This window comes from Macaca mulatta, chromosome X (genome assembly GCF_049350105.2).
Source record: "Macaca mulatta isolate MMU2019108-1 chromosome X, T2T-MMU8v2.0, whole genome shotgun sequence".
In the NCBI taxonomy this organism is placed as follows: Eukaryota; Metazoa; Chordata; class Mammalia; order Primates; family Cercopithecidae; genus Macaca; species Macaca mulatta.
This window is the reverse complement of record NC_133426.1, coordinates 32,487,448-32,512,889: the sequence shown is the minus strand read 5'-3', so window position 1 is coordinate 32,512,889 and position 25,442 is coordinate 32,487,448. Positions and strand designations below refer to the sequence as shown.

The following is a 25,442-nucleotide window of genomic DNA, read 5'->3' as shown; positions in this document are numbered from 1 at the left end:
TATATATATATATATATATATATATATATATATATATATATTTTGCTCCATAAATGCTAACCTGCATTGGTCTTTTAATTTAAAATAGATTCACTTATGTATTACTTGTTATTACAAGTTAGCTTATTATTGATAAGAAATTATTTCTCAGTGAATATAGACTTTATTAAGTGATGTGACTACCAAAAATAGAGTTCAGAAAAGTAACCTGTATAAGTTTCAAAACACAAGTGCAAAAATATCAGCTATATTTGTAGTTTTGGCCTGCAGCTGATGGGACACCATTGAGAGTTTGCAAAAGAATCATATTTGCATTTTTGTAATACTTTTTGGTAGGAAGATGTTTGATGGTATGAGGATTAATTGGAAGACCTGAACTAAGTAGCATTGGGTATTAAGATAAGGAGAGAAATATTAGAATGTTAAGATGTGATGAATGAAACTTGTGATAAGAGGCAGAAGTTCGAAATGGTTCCTAGACATTTCATTTGGGTGACCGGAGGGTTACTAGCCCTAATAGGAGAATAGAAGAGAAATTGGTGGAATGACAAGAATGATAATTATTTCAGATTTGGATATATTTAGTGTAAAATGTCCTTGAGACATCCAAGTTAAAAATCCTTTCCATTAGTCAGACTACACAACTAGAATCTCAGAAAAGGGTTCATGACTAGTTATTGATTCAGAAGCAATCAAAATGCTTCTGAGGGATTGTGTAGAGTGACACATTAAGTGAAATGAATAGATTCCAGGGGGAATGTCTACAGTCAAGGAGTAGACAGAGGACAAGATGTTAACCAAAAGATTGAGCAAATACCACAGGGGGAAAGTGGTATCACAAAAATGAGGAGAATAAATACTTCAAAAAAGTAGGAAGTGATATACGCTGTCACATGCCACAGAGAGGAGAGGATAAATTGCTGATGGATTCTATCATATCTAGAGGAATGGATGCATGGATTACATCTCCTTAAAGCAGAATATACCTTACAAACATTGTTCTTCTCAGGTAAAATATGAATCCTTGCAGTAAATAAGTGAGTGACCACTGATTATCAAAATGCATTCATGCCCTCTGATTAGGAGCCAAGATATATTGCTAGTTAAATACAGAACCATGTGCTTCAGACAGTCAATCATAACGGTGATGGTCAATCATATTCTGTGGGTTGAAAAAGTCACAAGCCTGCCCAGATTCAAGGAAAAAGAATTAGGTTTCATTTCCTCCTGGAGAAGCACCAAGATCAAGTTATAGCAAAGCATCTGAGATGAGGATATTTTACAGCCATCTTTGGAAAGTACCACATGCCAGAATAGTACAGTTATTTTACATGATGATAAATTCCAAATCTCAATATCTAGTGAAAGTTCCTACATATATTGTTGACTAGATTTACCAATCAAGAAAGTTGTTCTTAGGAAGCCACAAACTGACAAAATCCAAATATGTTAAACCTAGATGAGATTTTGCATCTCATCTAGTGTTTCTTCAGTCTAATTGCACATCTAAAGTTCATTAGGAACAGCTACTCAGGTTATTTCCAAAAGAAAATCGAGATCAAGAAAAAACACAGGACCTGTATCCTACAACATTAGTATCAGACTTAAAATGAACACTAAGACATTCAGACTCAGGTCCAGGTCTTTCAGTCTATTTCAGTACTCCTCATGTCAGTTGATTCCTTGGAAAAAATAACTGCAACTGAGAACTGTCATTTCTAACAATAATGTGCCTCTATGTTAACATTTTTGTGAGCAGAAACCTTGGCTAGCCTCAGGGCCATACAAATGCTCTTTTAACAAAGTCTCAATAATTTTCCAATAGGTTTAAAAACTGTATTATGTCACCTTGCTTGTGAACAAAGAGAAAATATGTTTTCTATAGGTCTTGTCATTTGATAGTTTAAGCCAATTAACAAAACCTGACAGCTGGTCTAGAATTTGAGGTAAAATTCCCCTGCTGACTCAGGCAGTGAATAAGAATTTAATGTTCATTAAAATATGTCACAATCTGAGACCCAAAACAGGTACCATCTGTCACCAGTTTTCACTACATGTCTAAGTATAGATACACTGTGCTAAAAACTCTCTTTTCTTTACAAAAAGTATAATTTGTTTTGAAATATTATCACTAATAACCCATGGGATTGTCTCCTCCTTACCGTTGGGGTGGGAGGTGGGGATTATGACATTTAATTTGCTCTAGATCTTTGGGATTAGTGTCCAAATCATGTAGATCTCTTATTTTATATAATCAAAACTGATTTAAGTTTTAAACTGATTTGGCGTCAGGAATAAAAAATGAAGGGAAACAAGAAACAGTAGCTTTTATGAGGTGAATTATAAGACTTGTAGAATCATGTGAATTATCATGGGAAGATCTGAGTCAAGAAGAAATCTGTTCCTGAGTAAGTGTATTGCTGCTGGGGGGACTGTTGGTGTTTGCCAGGTAAAGACAGCTCTGGGGAAGCAGGGTGATCCAAGAGAGTATGCCATATAAGGGCTACAGAAGTACTTGGAAATTGAAGATACTCTTAAATGGCTGTGGGATCAAAGGACATGGAAGAAGTGCTTACGGTAACTGAGCAAGTTCCTGTTGACAGTGCTGTTTGACTTGCTACCTTTACCTCAACTGCTGGGATGGCCATTCAGACAGAAGCAATGCTTCTCAAAATGTGTTCCCCCAACCGGCAGCATCAGTATCAAGGAAATTTGTTAGGAATGCACATTGTTAGGTCATCTTCAGACCAATGATTTAGAAACTCTGGAAGTAGAGCCTAGTCATCTGCATTCTAACAAGCCTTTCAGGTAATTCTGGTGTTCTTTCAAGATGAGAACCTCTGTAATAGATCAACCTCCCAAAGTACAATTGGTGATTAGAATGAATTGGAGTACATCTTACATATAGATAAGTAACTACACATAATATAGGTGCAAAACTCAATTTTGACAATATAGGAGAAATTGTCTTGGCATTATTATGCATATTGCTGATGAGAGTGAGATGAAGGTTTCCTGGGCCTTTCGTAATGATGCATTATCTTTTCACTTCAAATCATCTTGAACAGCTTATCTGTCTCTTCTCCGTATCCACTGCTCACCCAGTCTGATTTATTGACTGTACCTTCCTGCCTACCTTGGAGGTAGGTCCACATGCCTGGCTTCTATAAAAATAAAATATATTTCTTCTTTTACTATCTCCGCTGGCCTTTGCTTTGTACACATTTTCTAGATCTTCCTTTTGCCACCTGAATTTTCTAGAGCACTATGGGTCTCTGGCACTCATAGACCTATGGTTAATTATTGATATGTAGAAATACATATTTTATGCAATCATTAGTAACAAATCATAGTTATTTAATATTCACATGTAAGAGCTAAGCTTAAAAGAGCCAGCATCAATGGATAGACAGGATAAGGTAATTCTAATGAATTCTATGATCTAATGTGTCTGGCACCATCATGGAGTTTCTTTCTTTTCCTCCCTCTGTTAATCCTGGGGGAGTTCTTCTGGAACCAGGAAATGACTACTGAAAGATAGAAAGAGAGAGAGAAACAGACCAAATAACTGAGCTGCCATCATCATTTTTGAAACGCATATCTAAAATTTATTAGGTAGAAGTCTGGGTTCAGTGTTTTTGTCATAGAGACATATAAAAATTCATTTATTCAGTAATCACACAATGTAATTATAACATTGGTTTTACTTTACCTTGAGTGCACTTTTCTTAATTGGATTTTTTTTTTTTTCTTTTTGGAGATGGAGTCTCGCTCTGTTGCCCAGGCTGGAGTGCAGTAGTACGATCTTGCCTCAGGGCAACCTCTACCTCCCTGGTTCAAGCGATTCTCTTGACTCAGCCTCCTGAGTAGCTAGGACTACAGGCATGCACTAACATGCCCAGCTAATTTTTGTATTTTTAGTAGAGACAGGGTTTCTCTATGTTGGCCAGGCTGGTCTCGAACTCCTGACCTCGTGATCTGCCCACCTCAGCCTCCGAAAGTGCTGAGATTATAGATGTGAGCCACCACCTCTAATTTTGTTTTTAATGGTGACTTTCATTTTTGTAATGCTTACCAAATGTTTCTTCATTTGACTTAATATTAAAACAGGAGGCTTACAACACTCCTGACATGTTTCCAGATCATTACATACTTTGTTTAAATAATGGGTAGACCCTTTAGCCTTATACATACGGCTATTTAAAATAGTTTCTTACAGTCTGAGAAAGTAAGCCAAAGAGGATTGTACTTACATAATTTTTTTTATTTTTAAATTTTTGTCTTTCTTTATATTGTGCCTCTTTCTGTAGTTAAAAAAAAAAAAAAAAAAAGGAAAATGACACTGTATAATGTAACTGGAGGAATATACATTGAAATTGAAATTCAAATATGGCTCTCAGCTTGAGACAGGTAGCATAAACCTTTGTTCTAGTACTAATGCAAATATTCACTTAAATTTAATGCAAAGCTAACATGTGAATTAAACAAAATGAATATGCAAAACCTATCTATTGGGCCGGTACGGTGGCTCATGTCTGTAATCCCAGCACGTTGGGAGGCCAAGGCGGGTGGATCACTTGAGGTCAGGAGTTTGAGACCAGTCAGGCCAACATGGTGAGACCCCTGTCTCTACTAAAAATATGAAAAATTAGCTGGGCGTAGTGGCATGTGCCTGTAATGCCAGCTACTCACGAGACTGACATAGGAGAATTGCTTGAACCTGGGAGACAGAGGCTACAGTGAGCTGAGATCACGCCACTGCACTCCAGGCTGCCCGACAGAGTGAGACTCCCCCAACTCAAAAAAAAAAAAAAAAAAAAAAAAAAAGGCACCTATCTATTGCTAAACCCCCACACCATAAGTTTTATTGTGATATGAATTCAATGTATAATATCTTAATTTGTATTTTGGTCTATTATTTCAAGCTCAGAAAAATACTGAAGTCATTGTTAAGGAAAAATTAGAAATGAAATTTAAATTTCACTTCATTTCCCCTTAAAAATGGCATGAAGACTGAACTATAACATACACCAGGTGAAGCAGATTCTGAGTAAAAGACAAACTAATTGGAGGAGACACTAGAGCATTCTGCAGTTCAGAGCTATCAATGCTGGTGGCGTGCCAAAATGGACTACTTAGATTGTCCTTTTCAGGAAGGTGTATTGACTGCTCTAGGTTGGGGGCACTTTGGTTCATGAGTAATTGGTGCATCTGTTTCATGACAATTTCTGTGCTGTATGTTATGTTAGCTCTTAAATAAACTTGGATTTGTTTCGGAAAGACAGGTATCACGGTTTATATTCATTGTATTTGCTGCCAAATATGGGGTTGTTAAGTGACTGTAAGATAATTTTCTCCTTTATTTCTCTTCCTTCTTTTTTGTTTACAAATTAAGTCGGGGAGTAATGTTTAGTACCCAGGAATTGAATTTCTCCGTGTGCCAGGCAACGTTACTGAGTCAAGTAAAAAAACTGCCCTGATTTACTGATTTCACATAAACCACTTATTCCTTTCAAATCAACCGTAGGGAGTTTGTAACCCTCCACAGCTCACAGGAACTTTGGAAACATAAATGGCATAAAAACCGTTTCATAAGACACCTAAGTATTTACAAAACCTGAAAAGAGATGCTGAAGGATTTATGTCATGCCCAGTGACTTAGTTCTTTTACTTAATGGGCTCTACAATTAGTTTTAAAAAATAATTACTCAAATAACCAGATGTTAATTGATTAATGGATGCTACGAAAATTTTAAGGTCAGTAAATCACATAATGAGATTTTTATCTCTAAATGGTGAACAGAGTGTTAAAATGGTGGAAACAATAATATTGTAATTTTATCCAAATAATCATAGCATTTCAGAATGGCAAGCTTCCTTAGCCATTCTCATTTTCTCAACTCACTAGCTTTTCTTCAGTACTCCTGGTACCTGATTGTCAGTTTTCATTTGAATTCTGTCAGGAATTAAGGGGAAATCCAAAAGCCATGCCTTGCAAATTCCACATGTTGATCTCTGTTTTGCCTTTTGAAGCAATATTACCTTTTCACTTGGATGTTCTTCAAATATTTTAAGGTAGCTCTTAATTGCCTCTAGTAGGTCTTTATTCTACATCTGACTTTCCTTTCTCTTCAAACTTCTTGGGAAAATTAGATAGATTATAACTTTCTACCTATATTTTTCTGAACTTTTGATCCTTTGCAGGCACGATTGAAATATTTTCTTATCTGTACAAATGAGCAAATACATGCAAAAGCAGATTGAACTATAGTGGTGTATAAAATGTAACCCAGGTTTATTCTGTGATCTTTCTTGTTTTAACAGGTTTTAAAAGCAGATCTAGAAAAGAAAAAGCAATCCATGGACAAACTTTATTCACTCAAACAAGATCTTCTTTCAACACTGAAGAATAAGTCAGTGACCCAAAAGATGGAAGCATGGCTGGAAAACTTTGCCCGGTGTTGGGATAATTTAGTCCAAAAACTTGAAAAGAGTACAGCACAGGTTAGTGATACCAATTATGCTACAGATGATCTCAGAGATTTTTTAAACCTGTATTAAGAGAGTAACATTATAACCCTACAAAAGAAGCAACCAGATTAGTTTTTACCCTGTGTTTAGTTAAATAGAAACATGATTCTTTTGCCTGTCTTCTTGTTGGAGAATGCTGAGGAGGAAGAGTGCTAATTAACTGAACTTGTTACTGCCCTAGAGTGAATTTCTTCCAGCCCAATAGTAATGGGGAACTGAGTGACTTAGAGCAGGTGAACAAAATGCTGGGAAACTGTATCATCACCATCTAACCCCAAATCAGAGATTGCTGGAACCACTAGGACCATTAGCCAACTCCATTTTACTCTTGAGAAAAATGAAACTTAGGGAAGAAAAGTAAATTTTTCAAGACAAGTTAGTGGTAGGAGGACTAGGGTTCAGGTCCTTTGATTTCTTGGAAAGTTTTTTATTAGTGCAGTTAATTATCTGGCTGTTGTACCTTTTCTGCCATAGACTGCTGATTTCATAAAATCATGAATGTGGCTTAGTTATACTAACACATATGGGCTGTAGATTATGAAAACATCTCAGCTACATTTGGGGTATGTGGTTTTATTATAATAATTTTTAAAAATTTAATCACTAAAATGGGGTATTGTTAAAAGCTGAACCTCTTCTTGTCTTATATAATCGGATGGTAGAATAATGAGTAGTCATTCAAGATATAAACATGATATATAATAGTATTTAACATATTCTGCCACATAGTCTGGCATTATAAGGAATAACTTTAATCACAATTCATAGCTCAATGCACATGCATACACTTCCATATTCAAGAGATTTTAGGCATATACTTCCTCTATTGTGAGACAAGCACACGAAATTTGTTTTCTTGAGAATTGACATCTGATAAGTAGCACTTAGGAAATGCCTTTTGAAGACATGAAGTTTGTAGTATTGCCTCCAGGAATAAAATTTAAGACAGCATAATAAACCAGCCTATATGATGTTCAATCACAGTTCAATGTTACTTTTAATCCAATTTGATATTTAAAAAAATAATTTGAAGAAATATGAATATAAATTGTAATAATTTCCCACACAATCATTAGATAATAAAAACTCCATTTGTTTTGCATTAAACATATTTTAGCAATTAATTGATCTAATAGTAATTTTACTACTGTATTGTCATTCCTCCAATTTTATGTGATCTGCCCATGGCTTCTTTAAAATACGTTGGTATTTATGTAATAAATACATGAGACATTAGTCAATTTGATACTTTTTAACCCAATGTTAACATTATTCCCATATGTACCCATTACTTCTGTAGATTATTGCTGCCATAGAATGGTCAGTTGCCATGTTAAGAAAGATTGTCATTATTTGATAAAGAAAGTTATTTTGGCATGCATCCTTTTTAAGGGATATGTTTATGGAGCTGTAACAGTTAACCGCAGGTCGTGTTCTAGTTCATTTGCATTGCATGCAGTGGTTCTCAAACTTGAGTCTGCATAGTAGCCACCTGAGGAGCTAATTAAAATGCATATTCCTAAACACTTTGCTCAGAAAATCTCATCCATAAGCTATGATAAGGACCTAAAACTCTACATCTTTACGTGAAATTAAGTCCAACATGCATTATAGCATATATCTCTTCACTTGCTCATAGGGATACAATGAAGACAAAATGGATGCATAGACATGAAAGCATTTGAGGGGAAAATAGTTGAGCTTGATATGTAAGTCATGTAGTTAGTCTGAAGGGCTTTTTGTGGTTCACTGTCTGCTTTTTTTTATTTTTTATTTTTGAGATGGAGTCTCACTGTGTCGCCCAGGCTGGAGTGCAGTGGCGCAGTCTCAGCTCACTTTAAGCTCCGCCTCCCAGGTTCACACCATCCTCCTGCCTCAGCCTCCCAAGTAGGTGGGACTATAGGCGCCCACCACCACGCCTGGCTAATTTTTTTGTATTTTAGTAGAGACAGGGTTTCACCATGTTTCCAGGATGGTCTCGATCTCCTGACCTTGTGATCCTCTCACTTCAGCCTCCCAAAGTGCTGAGATTACAGGTGTGAGCCACCACACCGGGCCCACTATCTGCTTTTAATTTTATTTTCAGTTACACGCTCCTATTGTGGGCTAGAAACAAATAAAAGGACTTAACATCATGTAAGTTGTTTTCCAGAACACTAAGCTTGAGTCTTTCTTAAACTCATATTTCAGTTTTCTCTCATTGCCTTTCCAAACATTATGCTGTCATAGGATCGATCCAAATCTTTACTGGTTGTTTTTGAGCTCACAGGAAGGTAGAAATGGAGCTACCCAGGAAAAGAGAAATTAAAAGCAGGTAAAGAGAGACAGCAGAGAAATAGTGTCATGTAAGAGCAACTAATTTTCTTATATCTGTGTCAAATTGACCTTGATCAAAATTACATAAGAATTCCAAGAATATGGGCTGTAAGGTTGTGACTTTGAAGAACAAAGCTCACTTGTATGTGCATTTTCTATAATGATTGTGGGAGAAAAATCAGTTTCATTAATGACTATTCACATGATACCCTCAATTGTTTCAAAAATTATTTTAAATAATTAGTATAAAGAATGAGCAAAGTTCTTATAATGGTTAAAACCTATTGTGAGGCAGGGTATGGAAATCGTGATGGAGATGACAAGGCGTCCAATTGTACTCATATAAAGAACACTGCTTGTGCGTATGATTGCTATTCAGGTCAAAGCTTGGAGGCATTTTTGACCCTATGAAGCAGTCGCATGGCAAGAGATCAAAACGTGAAAAAAATAATCAGCTGGGAGGGCTGCTCTCTTGCATTTCAAAGTCAGATTTGACTTGAATAATACCTGGACACAAGTATGAGGGTATTTAAGTTGATTAGAAGGTAGCCTAAGAAGATAGAAAATACTTTGTTTCTAAATGTTGGAGAGAGAATGACTTTTGCTATGTGGAGGCTTACAATGAGAAAAGAGGGCAAATATACCCTGGATTGACTTCTTTAAAAACTCAAATGATCCTGTTTCCCAGTAATTTTTCATAAATATACTTGTTGCAATTTGCACAATTTTTTCTAGTTGCCTTAACCCTGATCGATATATATTTTATCTTGATCGTAATTGTGAAATATGATAGTGACGAATTCTGTCAACATTTGCTTGTCTGAAAAGGATTTTATTTCTCCTTCACTTATGAAGCTTACTTTGTCTGGATATGAAATTCTGCCTTGGAAATTCTTTTCTTTCACAGTGTTGAATATTAGTCCCCAGTCTCTACTGGCTTGTAGAGTTTCTGCTGAGAGATCTGCTGTTAATCTGATGGACTTCCCTTTGTAGGTGACCTGGCCTTTCTCTCTGGCTGCTCTTAACATGTTTTCTTTCATTTCAACCTTGGAGAATTTTATGATTATATATCTTGGGGTTGGTCTTCTCAGTGAGTATCTGGCATTTCTTGAATTTGAATATTGGGCTGGCTTTCTAGGTTGGGGAAGTTCTCCTGGATGATATCCTGAAGTATGATTCCCAACTTGGTTCTGTTCTCCCCATCTCTTTCAGGTACCCCAAACAATCTTTGCTTCAGAATTTACATAATCCCACATTTCTCAGAGGTTTTGTGCATTCATTTTTACTCGTTTTTTTTCCTCTAATCTTGTCTACCTGTCTTATTTCAGCAAGATAGTCTTCAGGCTCTGAGATTCTTTCCTCTGCTTGGTCTATTCAGGTATTGACACTGTGATTGCATTCTGGAGTTCTCGTATTGCGTTTCTCATCTCCATCAGGTCATTTATGTTCCTCTGCAAACTGGTTATTCTGGTTATCAGCTCCTGTTATGTTTTATCATGGTTGTTAACTTCTTTGCATTGGGTTAGAACATTTTCCTCTAGTTCAGGGAAGTTCATTATTACCCCCCTTTGAAGCCTACTTCTCTCAATTCATCCATCTCAGCCTCAGCCCATCATCTCATTCCAGTCAGAATGGTGATTATTAAAAAGTCAAGAAACAACAGATGCTGACAGGGTTGCAGAGAAATGGGAATGCTTTTACACTGTTGGTGTGAATGTAAATTAGTTTAACCATTGTGGAAGACAGTGTGGCGATTCCTCAAAGAACTAGAACCAGAAATACCCAGCAAGGCCTTGCCTGGGCATATACCCAAAGGAATAGAAATCATCCCATTATAAAGATACATGCGTTTGTATGTTCGTTGCAGCGCTATTCACGATAGCAAAGACATAGAATCAACCCAAATGCCCATCAATGATAGACTGGGTAAAGAAAATGTGGTATATATACACCATGGAATAGTATGCAGCCATAAAAAGGAATGAGATTTTGTCCTTTGCAGGGACATGGATGGAGCTGGAAACTATTATTCTCAGCAAACTCATGCGGAAACAGAAAACCAAACACTGTGTGTTCTCACTCATAAGTGGGAGCTGAACAATGGAAACACATGGGCACGGGGAAGAGAACAACACACAGTGGGGCCTGTTGGTGGGAGAGGAGGGAGAGCGTCAGGAAAAACAGCTAATGGATGCTGTGCTCAATATCTATGTGATGGGTCAGTAGGTACAGCATACCACCATGGCACACGTTTATCTACGTAACAAACCTGCACATCCAGTACATGTACCCTGGAACTTAATAAATGTGATAGTAAGAAATGTATTATTATTAATATTTTAAAATAGAATTTATGTGATTTGAAGCATTACTTTCCTCGTTTGACCGAAATCACATGTGCTGTTGAAAGGGTATATTATTCATATGCTTTACAATTTAATATGGTAATTGTAAGTACCATGTTATACCATAAATTATAATTACCATATTTAATATATAATTTACATTAAGTATTATACACCATACACTGGCTGCTTTGGTGTAAGCATATATTTTTTTTCAGGCGAGTCTAAAGGTTTTGTAGTTTTGTGAATTTTTAGTACAGTAAATTGTCTTAGGGATAAGGAAAGTTGTATGACTTATTAAGGTTCAAATATCTCATTCTCATTTTGTGAATATTTTTCTATATTGCTAACAACCATTTTTACAGCATTCTCAACTGTGAGCACCTCTTTAATATAAAATATATATGCTCAGAATTTGCCTCTTCTTGTACATGGCAGTTCATGTTCATGCTAGATATGTGCTTACATTCAAGGATGCCCAAAAAGAGAAAATGATTATTATATAATTACGTGTACTTTCTATATCATTTATATCCTGATGAGAGATTTATTATATGTGCTGCCGAAGCAAGCAACTGATGAGAGATTTAAAACTCCTATCAAATAGTAATATAAAACATAACTGTAAATGATAAGCCAATGCTTTTCATTATATCCAAAATGCAAATAGAAATGTGCAAACATACCAAGATGAAAATTTCTTTACATACTCTTCTTTTCTGAGTTCATTCTCATTCTTTAAAGATCCTGTATTTTAGCCCTTCATAAAATAGTCTATGTTGACATTCTGGCTGTACCCATTCTCAGAGCATAATTTTGTAGACCTCTTTGTACAAGAGGGATATAGTTGCAAATGGTTTGCCTCTCTTCTTTTTTGTCCAGTAATTTTAATTAAAAATACTCTAAGGCTTTTTAGTTAAAAGCCCTTTTCATTGCTTCCTGAAAGCTTTTCAAGACTAGTAAGCCTGATGCCAATAAAAAGGAAAGAAAATGATTTTTTAAAACCTAGAATTAAAATTACCTCACTTATTTTGTGTTTCCTTATTTAAGTTCATAGAATTAACTTCCTTAAATTTCAGGACATGTTTTGGATAATTTCTCAGGTTAAAGGTTTTATTAGAAAAGTTGGAAGTTGGCTGAGGGTGGTGGCTCACATTTGTAATCCCAGCACTTTGGGAGGCTGAGGCAGGCAGATCATCTGAGGTCAGGATTTTGAAACCAGCCTGGTCAACGTGCTGAAACCCTCTCTCTACTAAAAATACAAAAAAAAAAAAAAAAAAAAAAAAAAAAAAAAAAAAATTAGCCAGGCGTAGTGACAGGCACTTGTAATCCCAGCTACTTGGGAGGCTGAGGCAGGAGAATTGCTTGAACCCAGGCGGAGGTTGCAGTGAGCCAAGATTATATGACTGTACTCCAGCCTGGATGACAGAGCAAGACTTCGTCTCAGGAAAAAAAAGAAAAAAGAAAATTTGAAGTTACATCTCAAATAACTTTGGAAATTAACTATCATTTTGCTACCTCCAACTAAAATAGATATTTGAGAATGGGCCTTGTACATCAGTGCAATAGGTTTTACCTTGTAAATGCATTGTCTGTAACAATATAAAATGTTGTAAGCACTAAAAAATTTAATACATTGGGTCTGAGTTAACTCGTGGAATCTCTCATTCTTTATTTATAAATTTAAAAGAAAGGTAACCTAGGCAGATTTCTATAGTGGCCATCAAGTTCTAAATGTCTTCGATATGTTTCTCTTTGCTTTTATGTAAAACTCTGGAGTACTTAGTGAAGAAGATTCCTACTTTGTCCAGTGGAGAGGCAGCTAGAAAATAATGATAATGGCCGGGCATGGTGGCTCAAGCCTGTAATCCCAGCTCTTTGGGAGGCTGAGGTGGATGGATCACGAGGTCGTGAGATCAAGACCATCTTGGCTAACACAGTGAAACCCCATCTCTACTAAAAATACAAAAAATTAGCTGGGCGTAGTGGCATGCACCTGTAGTCCCAGCTACTCGGGAGGCTGAGGCAGGACAATTGCTTGAACCTGGGAGGCAGAGGTAGTGAGCCAAGATTGTGCCACTGCACTCCAGCAGTGCGCTCTGGGTGACAGAGTGAGACTCCATCTGAGAAAATAATGATAATAAAATCCTACCCCGTTTCAAAGGAGACTTATTCAATTATTACACTGTATTCATTGAGTATGTCATTAAAATACCATGAAGACAAAATGCTCAACATCTATATGATACACCTATTATCTCCTGACAAAAAATGAAATAACACAAAGAAAAATACAAACCTATACTTGATAATATCCATCCCTAATTATAGAATGTGTTTCATTACTTCAGTGTTATATGGTATGTAGAGGAAAGCCAGATGGATCAGAAAAAAAGAAATTTCATTGCTTTGGAATTTTTGCAGGTGCAATTAATTCACACGGTTGCTCAAATTCTGTATTTAATATGAATCCAGAAGACAACATACATCTCTTCCTTCTGATACAATCTGTACTAAAGACAATGTAAAATGCAGAACAAAATACATTAAATCAGACAATTTTACAGAATAAACCTTCTTAATTATCATATAATATTTATTTCAAAGAAATGAATGACTTGTGATGCCTTCTAAGTATTTGACAGTAATTTTCCTCATGATTCCAATGTCAGTACTTATTCAAGAAGTTTTATTCCCTTATTATCAGTATCAAGACAATAATTAATAGTAAAATTACCAGGCTATTCTCATGAACTTTGGCACTCATTGTATACTACATTCAGTTATGGGAAGTCCTCCATACTTCATAAGATAAAGCATTTTACATCCTTGTGATTGGTAACTCAGCTTTCTTTGTGACCACCTGATCTTTTGCCCAAGGATTCTCCCAAAGTTCAACATATAAATATTTTCTTTTTCTTAGAGATGCAAATCTTGACCAGATTTTTGTGCCTTGTGCTACCATGCCTGTGGAGTTGGTTTTTAAGCATGGCTATCAATTATTATCTAAAGTTGTTGCTATGATTATGCAGTATGTTTTAAACTGTAGAAATACAATTCCTCCATCTCCATTAAAACTCATTGATCACTGCAAAGAGTTACATATATGTACAAACAACGTAATGAAAAACCTTGATCTACAGTTGTCAACCTGATTGTGTGTGTATAGTGTAATTTGACTAATTTTGCACAGATTTCAATATAGCATGTCAAGAGCCAAACATATTTAACATTCAGTAACTCTTCCTATATAATACTTATGACATGTCACTGTTTACAATTTCAATATTCTGAATTTATGTACGTATGTGTATGCATACAAACACACACCACTTAAAAGGAAACCACCATTTAAAAAAGTGTACAAGTGTAGGAGCAAGTGAGCCTAGCTGATAAGAATGGGATGAATGAACAATCAGACTTGGATTTATATCTATGCTTTGCTACTGAAAAATTTTATCTGCCTAAACAAGGTCACTTTCATCTATAGGAATAATATTAGTACTTACTCTTAGGGTCATTGTGAGGTAATAATAGCTACCGTTTATGAAGGCTTTACAACATAACAAGGGAGTATTCTAGATCTTTTGAATAAGATAATCAATTCAAAAGACTTATTGTAATGCCTGGATAATGCAAAATGCTTCGTAATTGGTACCTGTTATTGCAAGTATTAGTATTTTCAAAAAAAAAAATGTTATGCTAGATTAGGTTAACTAATACTTTACAGCTTGTATCTTTCTAGTAAGTATCTAAATATTCAAATACTAGAATATCTCAAAAGGCAAGAAGTCGAAATCTCTTACCCCAGCATAACAAAGAACTTACAAAGGCAATAATATGTAAATAATTAAATGGAAAGTTAAAAGTTGCAGTTAAGAATATCAGTCTAAAATAAAAGGGAAAATTTTTAGCCTGTTCTTGCACTGCTATAAAGACATACTTGAAACTGGGTAATTTATGAAGAAAAGAGGTTTAATTGAGTCATTCCTGTTTATGGCAGTATAGTATTTCATGGTGTCTACGTACCACATTTTCTTTATCCAGTCTATCATTGATGAGCGTTTAGGTTGATTCCATGTCTTTGCTATTGTGTATAGTGTTGCAATGAACATACACATGCATATATCTTTATAATGGAATGATTTATATTCTTTGGGTATATACCCAGTAATGGGATTGCTGGGTTAAATGGTCTTTCTGCCTCTAGGTCTTTGAGAAGTCTCTGTATTATCTTCCATAAGGGTTGAGCTAATTTACACTGCCACCAACAGTGTAAAAGCTTTCCCTTTTCTCCACAACCTCACCAGCATCTATTGTTTTTTGACTTCTTAATAATAGCCATTCTGACTGTTGTGAGATGGTATCTCATTGTGGTTTTGATTTACATTTCTCTAATGATCAGTGATGTTGAGTTTTCTTTCATATGTTTTTTGGTCACACGTATGTCTTCTTTTGAGAAATGTTTGTTCATGTCCTTTGCCTGCTTTTTAATGAGATTGTTTTTTTCTTGTAAATTTGTTTAAGTTCCTTGTAGACTCTGGACCATGGTCAGATGGATAGATGTCAGAAATTTTCTCCCATTCTGTAGGTTGTCTGTTTACTCTGATGGTAGTTTCTTTTGCTGTGCAGAAGTTATTTAGTTTAATTAAATCCCATTTGGTCAATTTTTGCTTTTGTTGCAGTTGTTTTGGCATTTTCCTCATGAAATCTTTGCCCATGCCTATGTCCTGAATTTTATTGCCTAGGTTTTCTTCCAGGGTTTTTATTGTTTTAGGTTTTGCATTTAAGTCTTTAATCTATCTTGAGTTAATTTTTGAATAGGTTGTAAGGAAGAGGTCCAGTTTCAGTTTTCTGCATAGGGCTATCCAGCTCTCCCAACACTACGTATTAAATAGGGAGTCCTTTCCCCATTGCTTGTTTTCTCAGGTTTGTCGAAGATCAGATGGTTGTAGGTGTGTAGTGTTATTTCTGAGTTCTCTATTCTGTTCCATTGGTCTATATGTCTGTCCTTGTACCGGTACCCTGCTCTTCTGGTTACTGTAGCTTTGTAGTATAGTTTGAAGTCTTAGCTTTTGGGCTGAGACGATAGGGTTTTCTGGGTATATAATCATGTCATCTGCATACAAAGATAATTTGACTTCCTCTCTTCCTATGTGAATACCCTTTCTTTCTCCTCCCTGATTGCCCTGACCAGAACTTCCAATACTATGTTGAATAAGAATGGTGAGAGATGGCATCCTTGTCTTGTGCTAGTTTTCAGGGGGAATGGTTCTAGCTTTTGCCCATTCAGTAGGATATTGGTTGTGGGTTTATAATTTATGGCCCTTAGTGTTTTGAGGTATGTTCCTTCAATACCTAGTTTATTGAGAATTTTTAACATTAAGGGATATTGAATTTTATTAAATACCTTTTTCGTGCCGATTCAGATAGTCATGTGGTTTTTGTCTTTAGTTCTGTTTGTGATGAATCACATGTATTGATTTGCATGTGTTAAACGAACCTTGCATGCTAGGGATGAAACCAACTTAATTGTGGTAGATAAGCTTTTTGATATGCTGCTGGATTTGGTTTGCCAGTGTTGTATTGAAAACTTTTGCATGAGTGTTCATCAAGGATACTAGCCCGAAATTTCCTTTTCTTTCTTTCTTTTCTTTTTTTATCTCTGCCAGGTTTTGGGATCAGGATAATGCTGACCTCATCATATAAGTTAGGGAAAAGTCACTTCTTTTCAATTTTTTGAATAGTTTCAGTAGAAATGGTACCAGCTCTTTGTAACACTGGTAGAATTCAGCTATGATTCTTTCTGGACCTGGGCTTTTTTTGGTTGGTAGGATATTTATTACTGCCTCAATTTCAGAGCTGATTATTGATCTGTTCAGTGATTCAGTTTCTTTATAATTCAGTCTTGGGAGGGTATATGTGTTCAATAATTTATCCATTTCCTCTAGGTTTTCTAGTTTATGCGCATAGAGGTGTTTATAGTATTCCCTGATGGTTCTTTGTATTTCTCTAGAATCATTGGTGATATTCCTCTTCTAATTTTTGATTGTGTTTATTTGATTCTTCTCTTTTGATCTTCATTAGTCTAGCCAGAAGTCTATCTTTTTTATTTTTATTTTATTTTATTTTTTTCAAAAAATCAGCTCCTGGATTCATTTATTTTTTTGAAGGATTTTTCATGTCTTTATCTCCTTCAGTTCAGCTCTGATCTTGGTTATTTCTTGCTTGTTTGCTCTTGGTTTTCTAGTTCTTTTAGTTGAGATGTTAGGCTGTTCACTTGATATCTTTGTAGTTTTTTGATGTGAGCATTTAGTGCTATAAATTTCCCTCTTAACACTGTTTTAACTGCATCCCAGAGATTCTGATACATTGTCTCTTTGTTCTCATTAGTTTCAAAAAACCGCAGAGATGGCAGCTGGTCTTCCCCCCAGAAGCTCTTTCCCAGGGAGAGATCAGAGCTCTATCCATAGAACCCTAGGTGGAATTGCTGAAGTCCCCCACAGGGAGGTCCCACCCAGTGAGGAGGATGGATCAGGCTCCCACTTAAAGAAGCAGACTGGCCACGATCTGGCAAAGGGTGCCACTCACTTTTAAACAAATCTCATGAGAACTCTATCACAAGAACAGCAAAGGGGAAGTCCACACCCATGATTCAGTCACCTCCCATTAGGCCCTTCCTCCAACACTGAAGGTGGAATTCAACATGAGATTTGGGTGGGGACAGAGAGCCAAACTGTATCAGAAAATAACAGCATCAACAAAATAAATTTAAAATTTAAAAATAGCTGAATAGTTGGTAATTGCAACTACAGTCATGTGCTGCATAACATTTCAGTCAACACTGAACCACATATATGACAGTGGTCCCATAAGATTATAATACTGTATTATTTTTTACTTTTATTTTTGCTTCAGGGGTACATGTGGAGATTTGTCATATAGATAAATTGCATGTCACAGGGGTTTGGTGTCCAGATTATTTTGTCACCCAGGTAATAAGCATAGTACCCAATAAGTAGTTTTTTAATCCTCGCCCTCCTCCTACCCTCCAGCCTCACGTAGACTACAGTGTCTGTTGTCCCCTTTGAGTTCGTGTGTTCTCTGTTTATCTCCCACTTAGAAGTGAGAAAATGGCCTGTAATCCCAGCACTTTGGGAGGCCGAGACGGGCGGATCACGAGGTCAGGAGATCAAGATCATCCTCGCTAACCCGGTGAAACCCCATCTCTACTAAAAAATACAAAAAACTAGCCGGGCGAGGTGGCGAGCACCTGTAGTCCCAGCTACTCAGGAGGCTGAGGCAGGAGAATGGCGTAAACCCGGGAGGTGGAGCTTGCAGTGAGATGAGATCTGGCCACTGCACTCCAGCCTGGGTGACAGAGCGAGACTCCGTCTCAAAAAAAAAAAAAAAAAAAAAAAAAAAAGTGAGAAAATGTATTTGGTTTTCTGTTATTGTGTTAGTTTCCTTATGGTAATGGCCTCCAGCTCCATCCATGTTGCTGAAAAGAACATGATCTCATTTTTTATGGCTGCATAGAATTCCACAGTGTATATGTACCATATTTTCCTTATCCGGTCTACCACTGATGGGCATTTAGGCTGATTCCATGTGTTTGCTATTGTGAATAGTGCTGCAATAAGACATACATGTGCATATGTCTTTAGGGTTGAGGGATTTATATTCTTTTTGATATACTCAATAATGGTGATTGCTGGGTCGAATGGTAATTCTGGTTTATGTTCTTTGAGAAATCATCAAACTGCTTCCCACAATGGCTGAACTAATTTACATTCACATCAGCAGTGCAATAAACATTCCCTTTTCTCCACAACCTTGCCAGCATCTGTTATTTTTTGACTTTTTAATAGTAGTCATTCTGTCAAATGGTATCTTACTGTGGTTTTGATCTGCATTTCTCTAGTGAAGTTCAGCATTTTTTTCACATGATTGTTGTCTGCATGTATGTCTTTCTGAAAAGGGTTCATGTCCTTTGCCCACTTTTTAATGGTGTTGTTTGGTTTTTGCTTGTAAATTTGTTTAAGTTCCTTGTAGATTCCGGATATTAGACCCTTGTCACATGCAAAGTTTGCAAAATTTTTCTCCCATTCTGCAGGTTGTCTGTTTATTCTGTTGATAGCTTCTTTTGCTGTGTAGAAGATCTTTAGTTTAATTAGGTACCATTTGTCAAGTTTTGTTTTTGTTTCAATTGCTTTTGGTGTCTTTGTTAAGAAATCTTTGCAATTTCCATGTCCAGAATGGCATTACCTAGGTTATCTTCCTGGGTTTTTATTGTTTTGGTTTTAGATTTAAGTCTTTAATTCACCTCGGGTTAATTTTTGCGTATGGTGTGAGGAAGGGGTCCAATGAATAGGTAATCCTTTCCCCATTTCTTGTTTTTGTTGATTTCATTGAAGAACAGATAGTTGTACGTGTGCAGCCTTATTTCTGGTCTCTCTATTCTTTTCCATTGGTTTATATGTCTGTTTTTTGTACCAGTACCATGCTGTTTTGGTTACTATATCCTTGTATAGTTTGAAGTCAGGCAGTGGGATGGTTCTGGCTTTTTTTTTTTTTTTTTGCTTAGGATTACCTTGGCTATTCTGGCTCTTTTAGTGGCTCCATATGAATTCTTAAATAGTCTTTTTCTAATTCAGTGAAGAATGTTATTGGTAGTTTGTTGGGAATAGCACTGAATTTAAAAATGCTTTGGGCATTATGGCCATTCTGTCAATATAGATTCTTCCTATCCGTGAGCATAGAATATTTTTCCTTTTTTTGTGTGTTATCTCTGATTTACTTGAGCAATACTTTATAATTCTCATTTTAGCAATGTTTCACCTCCTTGGTTAGCTGTATTCCTACGTATCTTATTTCTTTTTGGCAATTGTGAATGGGACCATGTTCTTCATTTGGCCTTAGCTTAAATGTTGTTGGTGTGTAGGAATACTAGTGATATTTGTACACTGATTTTGGATCCTGAAACTTTGCTGAGGTTGTGTATCAGATCAATGAGCTTTTGGGCAGAGACTATGGCCAAAGTATAGAACCATATCATCTGCAAAGAGGGATAATTTGACTTCTTATCTTCCTATTTGGATGGCTTTTATTTATTTATCTTGCCTGATTGCTCTGGCTAGGATTTCTAGTACTATGTTTAATGAGATTTGTAAGAGAGGGCACGCTTGTCTTATGCCGGTTTACAAGTAGAATACTTCTGACTTTTGCCCATTTAGTATACTGTTGGCTGTGGACTTTTTAAAGATGGTTCTAATTATTTTGAAATATGTTCCTTCAGTGCATAGTTTTTTGAGGATTTTTAACGTGAAAGGATGTTGAATTTTATAGCATGCATTTTCTGTATCTGCTGAAATGATCATGTAGTTTTTGTTTTTTTATTTATGTGGTGAATGACATTTATTGACTTGTGTATGTTGAATCAACCTCGCAACCCTGGGATAGAAGTGCCTTGATCATGGTGGATTAGCTTTTTGGTGTGTTGCTGGATTTGGTTTGCTAGTATTTTGTTGACTATTTTTGCATCTATGTTCATTAGCGGCATTGGCCTGAAGTTTTCCTTTTTTGTTGTGTGTCTGCCAGGTTTTGGTATCAGGACGATGCTTGCCTCATAGAACAAGTTAGGAAGGAGCTGCTCCTCAGTGTTTTGAAATGGTTTCAGTAGGAATGATACCAGCTTTTCCTTCTGAATCTGTTAGTATTCAGGTGTGAATCTGTCTGATCCTGGGCTTTTTCTGGTTGGTGGGCTTTTTGTTCCTAATTTAATTTTGGAACTCATTATTGGTCTGTTCAATGATTCAATTTCTTCCTGGTTCAGGCTTGGAAGGTTGTATGTTTCTAGCAATTTATCCATTTCTTCCAGGTTTTCTAGCTTGTGTGCATAGAGGTGTTCATTATGAATAGTCTCTGAGGGTTTTCTCTATTTCTCTGGGGTCAGTGGTAACATCCCCCTTATTTTTTTATTGTGTTTGAGTCTTCTCTCCTTTTTTCTTTATTAGTCTAGGTAGTGTTCTATATTTATTATGAATTATTTCAAAGAACCAGCTCCTAGATTCATTGACCTTTTCTATGGTTTTTTGCATCTCATTTTCCTTCAGTTCAGCTCCAATTTTGGTTATTTCCTGTCTTCTAGCTTTGGGGTTAGTTTGCTCTTGTTTCTCTAGTTCCTTGTAATGCTCATTTTGTAATTAGAGATCCTTCTAACTTTTTCATATGGGTGTTTTGTGCCATAAGCTTGCCTCTTAACACTGCTTTGGATGTGTCCCAGAGATTCTGGTATGTTACAACTTTTAAATTTTTCATTAGTTTCAAATAATTTCCTGATTTCTGCCTTAATTTCATTATTTAACCAGAGGTAATTCAGGAGCAGTTTATTTGATTTCCATTTTAATGTATGGTTTTGAGAAATTTTCTTAATATTGATTTCTATTTTTATTGCACTGTGGTCCAAGAGTGTTGTTGGTATAATTTTGTGGGTTTTTAAAAAATTTTCTAAAGATTGTTTTATGTCCAACTCTGTATATCATATTTTTATTGTACCTTTAGAAATGTTTGGATACACAAATACTTACCATTGTGCCTACACTATTCAGTGTAGTCATATGCTGTATTGGTTTGTAGCTAGGAGTAATAAGCTGTACCACATAGGTTAGCTGTATGGTAGTCTATACTATCTAGGTTTGTGTAAGTACACTCCATGGTGTTTGTACAAGGACAAAATTGTCTAAGGATGAATTTCTCAGAATGTGTCCCAGTCGTTAAGTTATACATGACTTGTAGTAATTCCTAACAAACTGGAGACAGTGGTAGAAAAAAAGTATTTTATTTCATTGTATGTCCTTTTATATTCTTTAAATTTGCTTAGTTTTGCTTACATTGCTTTTTTTTAATGTGCATTTTTTAAACAAGTGGAAGAGAACATGGAAAGAAAGAATTTCATTGCTTGAGCATAGTTTGTTTTTTCCAGGCCTACCAAAATAACACAATCTTACTGCAAGAAGAGACACACCCTGGAATAATATCAGGAGGCTGGTGCATGCTCTTCCGATTTTTCTCAGAATGAGAAAATGTAAATTTTAACGTTTAAATTTTTTTAACATATGTTATCTTATGAGTGACAGGGTTGACTATAGAAAAATTCTTCATATTTCCCTGAGAGTTTAGAAAAGATAGTGGTTACTACTGATATTTACCATTATAGAGCACTTATTTTTCTCAGATATTACATCATTTAATTCTCGAAACCAGGACTGGCTACATAAGTTGTGGGCCCAGTGCAAACTGAAAACAAGGGCTTCCTGTTCAAAACCTAAGAATTTCAAGACAGTGGAAGCAGAGCTTGAAAACAAGCATGGAAGTCTTCTGAGCAGGGACCCTGGGCAACTGCATAAATTACCAGCCCATGAAGCTGTCCTTGCTTGTAATATACCTGTGAAGAAATGTGTTATCCCTACTTTAAATATGAAGAAAATGATGCACAGATTTGAGAAAAGAACCAACCAGCCCCAAATGTCACAGTATATAAACTATGGATCTGGTGTTGAATAACTGTGGAGCTTGGCTCCAAGGCCTCTACTTACAATCACTCTAAGAGGAATCAGCTCCCAAATGTAGAGACAAGTAATTCTAAACTATTTCCCATTTTTACTAGGCAAATTAACTTACAGATCAAATGAATAGTAGTTTAAAAGGAAATATATTTTATTTTCATGATCTCATTTGAGAGTCTTAAATAGACTCATAATCAAAATGGAGAAAGGTGACTGGGTGATAGTATAGTTAGCTAAATAAAAAAATTGTTGAATATAGGTCAAAATATAGTCTACTCTAGTTTTGACTCTGCCATATTAAACAATTTAGTGTAGGCACTAAATTATTCTTACCGTGCTTGCAGTTTTCCTCTTTCTAGTGCATTGAGTGACAGGAGTATAATTCCATAGATCTTGACATATAAATAGAAATGATAGATTTAAAACAACAGTTTGGCAAAACTTTAAAAATTTTTCTTTGCTTACAAAAGCAACATTTTGCGGATAATATCTTATAGTAGAAATTTGGGAACTAAAGGAATACAGAAATATACACTGTACAACAGAAATTATCTCTACTTTGTCAAAAAAAAAACAACGTTTATGTCTAGCATTGTTTATTCAATACTATAAAGCAAACATTTTCCAATGACATTAAAATATTTGAAATATAATACTCCATCCACATTCATATACCATAATTTACTTAAACTATCATCTGTAACATTAGGTTGTTTCCAAAATTGACTGTTATAAAGACCCTATAAACAAGGATAAATGTTATATGTAGCCTTCAGCATCAAATTAAATTTAAATGTTAAAATGCTAGCTGAGAGAAATCTGTTTTCGTAACATTTAAAGAGAAAATTACTTGATTATGTTTGGTGTATGTAATTATTTTGTATACTAGTATTTTTCATATGGCATTCATCTTCACAATTATTTGTGTGATTATCATCTTCCTTATTTTACTATAAGGTTCCTAAATACAGAGTTTCTATTTTACTCATTTCTGAATGTCCTATAGTGACTATATATTCAACAAACATTAGAATTTTATTGAAACCTTGTGGTTCAGCTGCTGAATAACTTACACAGTTTTAGAATTCTTTGATTGACTATGGTGTCCAAAGCCAAGAAGCATTGGTTTTGGATGACGAATCAAATTAGATCTACTTCTAGCAAATAAATGGCATTATAGAGTTTGAAAATGGTATTTATCAGGGTCATGATTATTAGATTTCAAATCTTTAAGACTATCAGGTAGAAATGATACTCAACTTACTCTGCTTTCCTTCAGAGTTCAAAGCAAGTTTTAACAAGAGGAAGTCTTAATGAGGCAGGATTCCTCTGGTTGTTAAGAAGATCTTTCCCAATGGGGAAAGTTTGCTTCCATGCCAAGAAAGGAGTTCTTTTTTTCCGGGAGTAGTGAGTTCTGTAATAATCAGGAGGTTATGTTAAATGGCCTTCATAGTCCCTCTCCTGTCTACATTTCCTAATGATTCTAACACATAATTAAGTGTTTACAGTCAATAACTAAAAGCCGTAAGGAAATTTAGTACATGACTTTTTATTCTGATTATATGAAGTAGGTTTTGAAAGTGATTATTGATTTGTTATATGTAATGAGTTCTACCTTGTATTTACAGGGTGAATGCACAGTTTTCTTATTTCTCCATCCCAAAGGAAATGAAGTAGTATTTTTCAATTACAGTGTAGTAGTGATTATTATATAGAACAATTACAGACTCATGTCTTACTCTTTTATTAAAAATGATTCATTTTTTTTCTTATCAGGCTTAGTATATTTTTAAATGCAGCTTCACAGTATATCATGTTGTCATTTCCCTTTACCCTCCATGGGTACATGTATCCAATTTTATAAGTAGATATCAATAAGAAAATATTAATATTACAGAAATTAAGACCCAAATATTTAGTAGCAGATGTGCTCTATAACATTAGATATAACTGCATAAATTAGCTTGGTATTTTCAGAATGTCTGCATTCTGGTCTGTATGTTTAAAATTAGGTCTTTTCTTAATCTGCAAAATGTTATCTTCTAGCCACCACTGTATGCAAAGAAAGTTTGCTCATAGTTAAAAAAATATTCAAATAGAAAAATAAATTATATAGGGATCCTACTAAAAACCATATTTTCTTTGCAAAGAAAGTTTGCTCATGGTTAAAAAATACTCAAAAAATAAATGCTCTTGGAATCCTGCTAAAAACTACAGTTTCTTTCTGACAAGAAATCTAATTTTATCACGTAGTGGTCATTTTGTGTTGGGTGGCGTGTTTGAGTTTATATTTTAAGTCTTTTTTTTAGAGCTATGTTGCTTTCTGCTTTCATCTTGACATAACTTGTCAATAGACTACAATTAAAGTTGTTTGAGGTTCAGTGATTGATTCTAAATAGTGAATTTATGGAGATCCTAGAGAAGATAAAACCTGTGCTTGGCAAATGTAGAAACTATAACTCTTAGTATCCTTTTAACCTACCAAAATGGAAATCCTTCAGGCCCTCACACATGTAAAGATGTGTCTTCAACAAAAGGTAGCCTTTTTAAGCTATATATGTCAAAGCAATTTTTACTTAAAACATCATGGAAAAGATTTTATTCCTTCCCTGTTAATTGCCAATTTGGAAGCTGAAATAAGAAGATCCTGAGGCTTTTCCCATTTCCTCACATGAAAGGAATC

General features: G+C 35.4%; 1 protein-coding gene across 9 annotated transcripts in view; it reads left to right on the top strand.

Annotated features, from left to right (window-relative positions):
• DMD (dystrophin) overlaps nucleotides 1-25,442 on the top strand; it is a 2,157,177-nt gene that overhangs the window by 649,010 nt on the left and 1,482,725 nt on the right. For all 9 annotated transcript variants that reach the window (XM_077988314.1, XM_077988313.1, XM_028842274.2 and 6 more), the window contains one exon: nucleotides 6,325-6,504. In XM_077988314.1, coding sequence (XP_077844440.1) covers nucleotides 6,325-6,504 — 180 coding nt within the window. The remainder of the gene's footprint in view (nucleotides 1-6,324; nucleotides 6,505-25,442) is intronic.